At 36.3% G+C, this 12,685-nt stretch overlaps 1 protein-coding gene across 1 annotated transcript in view; it reads right to left on the bottom strand.

Annotated features, from left to right (window-relative positions):
- Positions 1–1,416: 1,416 nt before the first annotated feature.
- Positions 1,417–12,685, bottom strand: part of LOC149787175 (uncharacterized) — a 79,426-nt gene continuing 68,157 nt past the window's right edge. The window contains exon 11 of the mRNA XM_089977675.1: positions 1,417–12,677. Coding sequence (XP_089833801.1) covers positions 9,310–12,677 — 3,368 coding nt within the window. The 3' untranslated portion in view covers positions 1,417–9,309. The remainder of the gene's footprint in view (positions 12,678–12,685) is intronic.

The raw sequence follows: 12,685 nt of genomic DNA, 5'->3' as shown, positions 1-12,685 counted from the left end.
TTAAAAAAGCAGAAACGACCAAATTTTTAAACAAAACTGAATGAAGTATGAATAAACTTGGTTTAAGAGATGGTCAGTTTCTTGCCATCAGTGAACAAACCTAGTAATAATGCCCACCCTCGTTGCACAGGTCCAACATGCACCTAGCTGTGACCAGTGCACGCCAAGATCTTTATTGTACCAAACTGTCAGCAGATCTGAGCTTATAGTGTTCAACTTGTAGTCTCTCCCTATTTGATCCCTCAACACAGCACAATTGCTCATATAACACAATTAGATTCTTGGATGGACTTTTGGATAAATATAATTTTTAACCCACCTGTTGTACATTGTGTCCGCAGTTCCATATCAAAAGTATACAATGTATATAATATGCTTCAGTACATGGTTTCTCACAGAAGACGATTTTGTTTATGGATCCCATCTTTTGGATAAATAAAGTTTTCATAGTGAATCCACCTTAGTTATTCAGTTTCGGCTACCAACAAAAGTGTTAAAGTGAGGGACAACTGTAGATCCTCATTTGTCATTACATATTATGCTGCTAAACCCACCTCAGATTAAATTACCTCCTTTATAAGGCCATACAATTTCATGGCTACTGTCAAAAGTGTTAAAGTGAGGGACAACTGTAGATCCTCATTTGTCATTGCATATTATGCTGCTAAACCCACCTCAGATTAAATCACCTCCTTTATAAGGCCATGCAATTTCATGGCTACTGTCAAAAGTGTTACAGTGAGGGACCACTGTACACCCTCATTAGTCATTGCATACTATGCAACTAAACCCACCTCATATATACGATGACCTAATTTATGATGCTGTAGAATTTCACTGCTACCAAAAACAGTGTTATAGTGGGATACCACTGTAGACACTCATCCTATATTGCACACTATCCCAGAGGACCAGTCAACACTGTTTGTTACATGTGATTATTAAACTGACATCCTAGAGTCTGATCTGCAGGCACATTTATGTGTTGGCAGATCTAGGTCAATGCTACCTGCATTTTGCACCATCTGCTATGTTCCCCATTTTTAAAAATGGAGCAAGACATGTGAATGAGATGAATTTAGTTTTATATTTTATAAAATAAAATTAATTTAGGTACTTAATTCTGTTATAAGATCAATTTACTGTGAACAAGCAAAAACTGATATGACAACCATGGCAAGTGGCTGAGAGTCATTCCCATAGCTAATAAATACTATGCCATGAATTAAATACCATTTCTATGACTTACTGTTACCATAACCACATCTTACAAATAGCATTTCCATGAATTATAAATACCATTTCCATACCTAACAAATACTATAGTATATGCATACCTGTAATTGACTCATGATATATACAAGACTTTAATTGACATTCTACATACTCCGAACTGTTTAAATAAAAGTACCTCTGTACAAATCAAATCTTGTTTTATTAAAACACATTTATAATGACTGTTTGCAATAAATCACTATTTTTAGTAAAACAGCATGAAATCAGAATGAGTTACAGATTTGATATAAAATGTGCAAAGATGAATAATAAAACACAATAACAGGAATAAAAACACTACAAAATGAGGAACATGCTAAGCCTGTTTAAAAATCTTAAGAAATGATGAGAACATTGATTCTTAAGTCTCTGACAGTATTCAAATTAAAATTTCAAAATGGGTCTGAAAGTTTAAAAAGAAACATTTCCTCAAAAACGGAGGAACTGTACATAATAATAGCTAATATCTATTTCTACAGGAATAAATTTAGCCATAAAGAACTTATTCCAATAAATGACATATCAGTACAAGATGAAATGCTGCTTCTCCTACTCATAGACCCTTTTATTACACCCTTTTATTACACCCTTCAAAAAGATGACAAAATTGAAAAAACAGAGAATCCGTGAACCTGACAAATTTAAAGAATGCAATAACAGTCTAAAAGCAGATTATGAATATGCATTCTCAGATAAATACAGCAAAATTTCTATATGAAGTATTCAAAATAGATTTAAAGTACTACACATTCCCAGATAAATACAATAAAGACTTATTATAACAATGAATTTTCAATGTCCTTGAGTGAAAAAATTAAACTCCTGCACAGAAACAAATGAATTTATACACATTCTTGCCATCTTACGAAGCAAGACACACATTTACTTCAACATGATAAAAAAAACGTTACGCATTCTTCAAATCCTAATATAAGGGAAATCATACATTTGTTTCAACACGATACAATTTTTTAAAAACATTCATGGCATCCTAGTAAGTAAGCCACTCATCTGTTTAAATGGTTAAACTGACACACACAAGATATTTCATATATATAATGTACTTCCCTTTGAACTGTTATATATTTTAAGTCACCTTTTAATCTACACCATACAGCCAGTGTTGTGTTGAAGTAGCATTCAGCCCTATTCATATATATCCTCTTTGTATCGTGCTCAGAGCTAGGGGTGATTAGCATACAATGTACATTAAATATTTTACCCTCATTAGATAAAGTCAATATTATTATAATTATTATTATTATTATTTTAATGTAAGCTCCCCAGTTTTTAATAGAGTAATCTGATGACCCTGTAAATGTACAAACATCTACTATTAAATCAGGACTTTCCAACGTACTAATATAGTGTACATGTATTTACATTGGCATTAGAATCAATCATCTGTAAACAATTTGACAATTTCTTTCTTTCACATGATAGATAATTTTATCCAAGTCCATTCTGTTTACAGGTATAATGCATGCCATGCATTGAAATATACAGCATAATAAAACAAGTACTTTTTTTAAAAAACTCATCTTGCCAACCACATGCATCAAGACATGCATTAACTGAGGTATTCTGAACAAGGTTACAGTGATCAACAATGTGGTATACATATTACAACCTTTGAAAAGCTCAGATAATGATTCGTAAATGGGACAAGATTTAGATGATTAACAAAAAGAAAACATCAAAAGATACACAAGTCATACAAATACAAAACAAGTCAAAGCGATCTACTTTCAAAACAGATGAATTAACGTTTTATGAAATGCTTCCACATGCTAGCTGAAACAAGCGTAGAGATGGCATGATCAAAGAAATGAACACATAACAAATAAATAAACCAACAATCCACTCAAAAAAACAACAACAAATGAACAAAATGCTATATCCCCTCATACACCTTTGCTGGCAATGGGAAAACCAATCACCCTGAACTCCCAAGGTCCCATGCCAGAAGAAAATTTAATGAAAAGTGTCATCGTACCAAATTTCATTTCCTAACTCATGCTTTATGCTTAGAAGTGCTAACCAGATTTATGTGAAAAATTTCAGGTACTGAAAGTTCCAAAATGTATTAAATGTTTAAAATGGCCTGAAAATTTTGAAGTTGATAAACAAATGAATACAAATATGCCTACTAAATTCCATTACAACAATAACTGGTTCTTGTACAGTTCATTCCATACAGAAGCGCAACTGATATCCGCATCTGTTTATCAATCAATTTTCACGTTAGTACCTTGAAATGTAGCTAAAATTACTAAAACCATTTCATACATGAATGATTTAAATATAAATCATACAGATATACAGTGCAACAACATTTATTTATACATGTTGAAAAAGACTGGTCACTACACTTGTAATCCGCCATGTTCATACAGAGTTCTGGAAGTGTCCATATCCGATGCTACAATGAAATCAAAGGGAGGTAACTATATTAAGGCCGAACATAATCAGATAAGAAAGATATCACGCCATAACAAACAAGTCAACTCTTCCACATGTCATGGCACACAGAAATATTTTAATGTCAACAGACCACACTGTTTTGTATTTAATGAAATGTGTTAAGCTCCATGTTAATTCAAACGGTGCTGAAATACTTCATGCACCAAATGAATTAGTTACCTTTAGCTACATTTGATGACACTAACCTGAAAATTCATTTAGCTAGAGGCACTGATATCATTCATATTGCTGTGCGGAACAAACTAAAGCAAGCCTCTCAGGATGACATACATACAGACATATCGATGAAAGTAACAATGGTCGGACATGACCAGATCCTGATGCCAACTCTCTCACACACTCCCCTCCACACTAGCAAGTGTGGGCATAATAAAAATCTTAAACCAGCATGTACCATATTTTCCTGCATGTACCATGAACCCAATGGTAAACCAGATCAAAATGCAACCCTCACACAATATGAACTGTTAATGAAACATTCAACATGTACAATATTTTCCTGTGTGTACCGTGAACTCAATGGCAGTCCAGATCTATGTGCCACCCCCACTCCAACCCGTAGCAGCGTGGACACAATAATACCCGTTAACAAAATGTCCAAGAGGTGCCATATTTGCCAATGTGTAATGTGAACTCGATCATAAACTAAATAACACATAATCTCACAGGCTCCATCCCATTACGATCTTAAGCAGCATAGACCCTTATATGTCCACAAATAATTCTTTGATAGATCAGACTGTTCCAGATCACGGTTCATTGTTAGATACAAATATGCAGAAAAATATAGTAAATCTGTCCTAACAGACTATTATAAAAGACTACTGTTTGATGTTTTGTTTTTTAAAAACACCAAATTGTTAAAAATATTAGCAATGTATTAAAATAATAATATACAAAAATTAAATTATCACACAATACATAAAATCAGCTGGACGGAAAAGGTCACAACTCTGATAAACGTCTTCCCAGCCAATTAGAGTGTAGAGGTGTACACGACACAATGTTCAATTTGTAATGAAAACTATTCATGTGGAACAATGGTTTTGGCGAATAAGCAAGTTGGCCTGCCAAAGCAATAAGCTAACACGAATATTTGTCAGTAAAGATTCATTATAAACTTTGAACTAAATAAAGACCAAACTTTCTTTTGTACAGTATTCAATGAAATCTAAACTGAAACTTATGACATAAAAAACTCAGGCAAATGAATTAAAAGGGTCCCATTCTAGTTCATTTCAAATGAATGACTCCCAGTCACGCTTACTTCTTTATGACATCACATAACAGCAGTGATGTAATTGTAAAGTTTATGTTGCATTTTTGGTGACATTTCCATGGCAGTGAAAACACCAAAGTTCTCCTTTTAATTGTGCTGATGAAGTGTCTACATTTTTACAAATAATTGTGCATTAGCATTATTTTAAACATATTCTTTCATTTTCAAGTAGTGGATCTCTGGTCTTGAATAAAAAATAAAAATATCTGAGATAAAAATATGCACCAGTATCGTCTATATGAAACTTTTAGTCAATTTTGCAATTTTCTTTTTATGTGAAATTAAAATGGATGTAGAAACTTTCTATTAAGCATGGACCTATCTACTGTTCACATTGGCCTTGATACTGCATACAATAATGACGTTATGGTGAACATTTCTTCTTAAATCTAAAGTATCAACATTCTTGTTATCAGTAAACATAATTTCCATGTAAACCTGCTTACTAGTTAAGTCAAACTGCAAACAACACAGACTCTGATCTTTCATTGCCTAATGCACAAGTAGATCAGGGTCAATGTTGCTTGCAATACTATTACTCCTAACTCAATGCACCCAGATCTGCTGGCACATTATGCAATTGCACAATTAGGTCTGTGTAGTTCTCATCTGGACTCATGTAAGCAAATCTACATGGTACTTAATAAACACTCTTTGAATTTCAAGGGCTGTCAGTGCAAGAATGGTCTGAGTTATTTGCTCATTCTAAAGCAGTGATTATACAATGAAAGAATTATGACACACTCTCACATGGGTACAATTTTAACTGCAGACATTATATGAACAATATAAAAAACCTGTTTAAAAATGATATAGCTTGCTGGTATTATATGCAAGTGTTTTGTTCTGTAAAATCCAAGTCAAAATGCAAATGTCATAGACCTATATCAAGGCATATATCACCATCTGACACCACCATAAAGTAACATGCTGCCAGATCAAGACAAGCCGCATAAAGTCTGATGCCACCATACAGTAACATGCTGCCAGATCAAGGCAAGTATCATACACCCAGTCTGCCAAAACCATACATTAATGTGCTGCCAGATCAAGGTAAGAATCATAGACCCAGTCTGACAAAGCCATACATTAATATGCTGCCAGATCAAGGTAAGAATCATAGACCTAGTCTGACACCACCATACATGTGATGCCAGATCAAGACAATTATCATTGACCCAGCCTGACAAAACCATACATTAATGTGCTGCCAGATCAATGCAAGTATCATAGACCCAGTCTGAAAATCCCATATGTTAATGTGCTGCTAGATCAAGGTAAGAATCATAGACCCAGTCTGAAAAACCCATCCATTAATGTGCTGCCAGATCAAGGCAAGTATCATAGACCCAGTCTGAAAAAACTATACATTAATGTGCTGCCAGATCAAGGTATACATAATATAGTGCTGCCATCATCATCCTAAAGTTGCATCAGGATATTTTTACAATTTTTACAATACTACTGCAACAATAGCACGCTAATCCATTAGCAATTAGTGTTTCTTTGTATAGCATACTGATAGACATGTGGCTTGCCAAGAGCCAAGGTCAAGGTTACAGCCCACTCAAACATCATTTGTCTTTTCCACTGACTATTGCCTATCTCATTGTTTGTATTTCTGCCAAATATGAATTGATCAATATGCAATAATGGTGAGGAAAAAAAGTGTATTGACTAAAATGCATCAATTCTGAGGACAAATGTGTATGGGTTGAACTGTCCAGGTCACATATATTGACTGAATTTGCTAATGCTGAGGACAAATGTGTAATGACTGAAATTGCTAATGCTGAGGACAAATGTGTAATGACTGAAATTGCTAATGCTGAGGACAAATGTGTAATGACTGAAATTGCTAATTCTGAGGACAAATGTGTACTGACTGAAATTGCTAATGCTGAGGACAAATGTGTAATGACTGAATTTGCTAATGCTGAGGACAAATGTGTAATGACTGAAATTGCTAATGCTGAGGACAAATGTATGACTGAAATTGCTAATTCTGAGGACAAATGTGTACTGACTGAAATTGCTAATGCTGAGGACAAATGTGTAATGACTGAAACTGCTAATGCTGACGACAAATGTGTAATGACTGAAATTGCTAATGCTGAGGACAAATGTGTAATGACTGAAATTGCTAATGCTGAGGACAAATGTGTATTGAGTGAAATTGCTAATGCAGAGGATACAGCTATGTTGAAGCCACTTCAGCTGTAACTGAATTAATTCATCCAGTCCTGGAATTTCTTTATTCAGCAAAGTTTAACATTTGTATGTACACAGTTAGAAGAATGAAAATTTCTTATCCAGTTTTGAGCATAGTCTGATGTCATGTCTCCTGCTCCACAAATATGATACTAGATACAACAGTGTATGCCATTATTCAAGTCAGTAACTTCTCTGTCATCACTTTCTGAGCAAACAGTGCTACCAGGTGTGTCACCCCCAAAACCATTGTAAAATATAAGAAAAAGGATCATTCTCACAATTGAAATTACCCAAAATACCACTCAAGTCATGATCTTTACCCTGAAACATAATGTTCTAATAATACACTCCCTGAATGAATGTCTGGAGGCATTTCTAAATGGTAAGCAATCTAAAGTTTTTTTTATGAATTCTGAAGAAAATAGCATTTTGATAATTTAATAAATAATTAACTTTGGGGAAAAATATACCTTATACATCTAAGAATGAGATTTTAAATAGCTATAATAACAAGAAAATGAACATATTCCCCAAATTAAAAAATAATAAATTATTTTTATTATTAGTAATATTAATGATAAGTAGTTCTTTCTATCTCAAGGAAATTTTGTTTTTTCATGATTGTAATTAATATCATAAATGCTACTTAAAATTAGGTTAATTATTCAATAAATCTGATGCAAGGTTAGCTTTCATTTTCAATGACATCTCAAAACAGTCTCAAGCTGTATTCAACACAACCAAGATGGCTAGTTACAACTTTATGACCCGCTTCAAGATTTATAAAGTCATCTAACACAGTGGCATGTTTGACTCAACAATCCTGACTACAGGTGTCTGAATGGCTATCAAATATATGTCCATGTACACAAGATTAATCACAGAGTGTGTGTGTGATTTGGATTTATAACATAGATAAAACAATTTTTCAGTCATATTACTATGATGTCTGCAGTGTGACAGTTTATAGTCATGTCTGGCACTGGGGCATCATGCAGCAGAACATGTAGCATCATGCCTCACCCAGTCACATTATCCTGACACCAGGCAAACCAGTCCTAACAATAATAACCTCTTAATACTGAGCACCTAGCGAGGCAGCAGTTAGTACCATTTTTATAAATCTTCGGTATGACTCAATTGGGGTTCAAACCCATGATCTCCCACATCCGAGTCAGACGCACTAACCACTAGGGCACCAGAGTGGTTTGATCACTGATAAACATGACACTCTGTATTAGTGTTCTGTACTGCAATGAACTGCAAATAGTTTTACATCAGATAGAGGAGGGGAGGTAAATCATACGACAGCGAAACTATATATCAATGTTTTTGTCAATATAATTGATCACTAAATTTAAAAACCCATACTATATTGAAATGGTGATAAAGGACAAAATCACAAAAAATGCTTGCTTCACTTATGAAGTGAAAATTACTGGCCTTGATGTGCCACCATATTACACAATTGCAGATCTAGGTCTATGTCATTTGCATATTAATGCCATATAGCAAAATATATTTTCTTGATCACAAGACATAAAATCATAGCACAAACAAAAAGAGTAACAAAACGAGCCCTTCTGCACTGTGTGACAACATATTAATCATTTGTTTTGTATTTAATCTTCAGAACAGGGTCAAGATGCCATGGTAAGGTTTAAACAAACAAATGATAACCTACAATATATTTTTCCGCAAGATACAACAGTTCTCTTAGATACCTATTAACAGCACTTCTTCACTTGCATCAAAACTAGAAAGTATACTCAAGATAAATTAAACAGAATTAATTGGTATACACACTTTCATGCAAGTCCAGTCTGGCTGCAAACAATATAGACCCTGACCTGCTCTTGCATAATGTATTAGAAGATCAGGGTCTATCTTCTTTGTACAACTGTAATTACTCCTAACAAATGTAATTACTCCTAAGAAATGCAATTATAATAACTCCTAACTGCATACATCAAGATTTGGGTCAATGCAATTTGCAACTGGATCTGACTTTGAAGCAACTACAGATGGAAAGATCACCTCTATGATACTTATTTTTATCACAAGGTAAATTTAGCACTTTTATTGGTGGAATTTTTTAAGTTCTCAGACTTTTGAAAATCTATTTCAGCGTAGGACACCTTCTCCTTTGGCTCAGAATCCTCAAGACAAGATGAGTGCCGATTCTTTCGCTGTCCATTTTCATCCACATTTTCTGAGGACCCCAAGTCCAAAGAGGCATAGTTCAATGTAACTTGTTTTGGTTCCGATCCCTGCAGCTGCTGCTGTGAGCCAAATGGTTTCCTTTCTGCTGAAAAATTCATCTCCTCGTAGCTACTTAGGTCAGACAAACTGTGACGACTGCGTGCCGAATCAATAGCTTGTAATTCAGATGCAACCTGAAATTCTGATTCAGCCTGTATTGTCATGCAGGGCATGCTATTCTGTTTGCCTATAGAAGCCCCCAGTTGATGTGATTCTGACACATTCTGTGATGGATTGGAGAATAGTGGTCCACCAACTATTTTATTCTGCTCTCCATTTGAAGCATTTCCTATAGATCGATAACTTGCTGGACCACTTGTATTTCTCAGCCGCGGTGATTCTGGGTTACTTTTCTGTAGTGCGGACAATTTTGTAGGCATAGGTGTCTGCTTTGTCACTGATGTAGAGGTTAATCCCACCACTGGAGAATCTTGAGGCTGTGCCTGTCTTACCATCATAACCTTCTGAACTGATTCTTTTGAAGAATTTCCTTGTAGTCTATCCACACCACCTGAATTCAAAGTAAGTAATCGTTTAGTGGGGGAGGATTTGTCAGTTGGGGATCTTTCAGTGCGACCTGTGGCATCATTTTCATCGAGTATGTAACATTTTGGATTCTGTATCAGGTCCACACATTCACCTGCCTCGTCTCCTATACTAGATGGTGCAACATGTTCTGTCAATCTGTTATCATTAGAAGACCCCACTCGAATACTGAAGTCAAGATCTATATAACCATCATCTTGTATATCTAGCTTCAAACTCTGTCCCTGATTTTTCACTTCGTCTTCCGGCGATTTGTTTACATGTTTATCACTCTCTCCACCTTTGTTAACTTGTCCTGGCACAGGCTTCTTTGCATTTCTTACATCCTGGACTGGTGAACAATTTCCACTTCCTTTCTTACAGTCTGTCTGACTCGCTGACTTACCTATTTTTGTACTCGCTGACTTGCCTACATTCATACTACTTTCATTTGTTCCAGAAATTCCTTGGGATGTATTTGTTGACAAATCTGTGTTACTTCTGTCCTCTGAAAGTTCTGAAATGAACGATGACACTCTGGATGGTGTTTTAATTTCCCAAGTTTTGGAATCACTAGTTGCCTCCTCCTTGGGGCAATAATCAACATATGAAAATATTTCAGCATCCGCACCAGCATGCTTTTTCTTACTTGAATGTGAATTTTTGGACTCTTTCAATTGTGTCACTTCTGAAGAGCCTGTTTTATCAATTGAAGCTGATGGTACTTTCTGTTCTGGCTTTGAACTTCTGGCCATAGTCCCTTGCTGTTCAGGGGTCCTGTATTTTGATTCGCTAGCAAAGATGTGAAACCCTAAAGGGTCATAAATTTCATACTCACTTGGAGGAGCTGCTGAATGCTGAACAACTGGAGATATGGTTGACATGGATTTAGATTTTTTGTTCTCTTCTCTTGTCTCGCGTGAAAGAGCATTCTTACCATCAGACAAAACACTCTTGCTATCAGCATATGTTTTTGCTGGCATTTCATGCCACGCTGATGGATGGCTCTCAACTTCCCAATGTTGAGTTTTGCCAGATTTTCCACTGGAATATTCGAGCCTACTTACTGGAGAAGGAAACTGGAATAAATTCTGTTGCATCAGGGCTTTACTAATGTCAGGCTCATATCCTATATATACACTGTCATCCTTGGACTTTGGCAAGGGTGGAGTCTTTTTCCCTGACGACACATCAGTTTTTGAATTTTGCTTCTCTCTAGAATGTTTTTCACTGGAACCATATTTACTTTCTTCAGAATGCTGCATTTTGCTAAACTTAGAACTATGGCTTTCCTGGCTTGACCTTTGCTGAGGATGACCATCTACACCCTTTGGCTTGACACTGGATTCATTATCAAATTTTGAAGATTTATCTAAACTATGTGAACGACTTTGTTCAACTGACTGCACAAGTCCCCTCGAAATATCTACTTTTCTAGAGGAGGGACTGCGATCACCATGAGAGAAAGAACGGTCATGACTTCCAACACCAGAATCTGATCTGTCGGATCTTTTACCAGATGAAGAACTCCTATCTCGATGCGACTGAGACTCCAGATATTCTCCCTGTGGCGTGGGCAAGGATCCACATTTAATACCAGGCTGATATGGCACGTAACTCTCATCCTCAGATTCACGTCCTGAGCTGGAGGGACTCTTTTTGGATTGTGCTCCGATCACCTGGAGTTGATTTTTCTGCACATATCCTGAGTCAGTTGGAGGTGTACCAATAAATCCTGGACATTGCTTCACCTGCCCTGATGCTTTAATTATCACAGCTTCAGATAAAACAGTTTCCCTCTTTGTGCGCCCCAACGATGCTGGAGAGGATCCTAAACTTTGTGAGGATGAACTTCGGGAAACACTTGGTGGTCCAGATCTAGAGCCAACAGTCATATCAACATATCCATCTTTTGCTGTCATTTGGGTGACCAGGGAAGATGTTTTCCCCTTATTGCATGCCATATCTACATAGTCCGATTGAACAGAACTGCCTTGTGATTCTTCTGACAGTTTTCTCATTGATTCGTTTGATGATGCTAATGACGACACTGACAACTGTCCAAGTGAATCATGGGAAATTTTCTTCAGTATGAGCTCTTGAGATGTGGTTCTCACTGACTCATAAGATCCAAGCTTTCCTCTTGATGCCTGGCCATAACTTGATGACCGTGGTCTATGACCTTGCACAAAAGCCTTCCCAAAACTTGGCGACCTGCCTCTACAACCATAACTATCACTTGCCGTTCGAGGTCGGTAAAAGTCCATTTCCATAAAGCCTTCAACATCATCTGACTTGACTGACTGACTTAGTGGACTGGAACTGCCAACTGAAGAGGTTACATATGGGCTGCGTGAATCACCATGGACAGTCCGTGGTCGCTGACCAATTAAATGTGGGGCACTTGAGGATCTATTATTATCCGACACTGCCTGCTTGCGCATCATTTCGTAATTCTGATACTGTCGATGTACACCATGGTTTTGGGGTGGGCGGCTTCCAACCGAGTATGCTCGCTTTGGAAACTCTCCCGACATTGAGTCATCGCTAAGGTAACTCATGACCTTGGCTGGTTTTGGAAAATCATTTAACACTGGACTCTGACTGGTAGGTGTCATTGGCAGGTATGCTTCTCCACCTGAAACA

The sequence above is a fragment of the Sinohyriopsis cumingii genome, chromosome 12 (genome assembly GCF_028554795.1).
Source record: "Sinohyriopsis cumingii isolate HCF-2022 chromosome 12, ASM2855479v2, whole genome shotgun sequence".
Lineage (NCBI taxonomy): Eukaryota > Metazoa > Mollusca > Bivalvia > Unionida > Unionidae > Sinohyriopsis > Sinohyriopsis cumingii.
The sequence above is the reverse complement of the archived record's forward strand: the minus strand, read 5'-3'. Positions and strand labels throughout refer to the sequence as shown.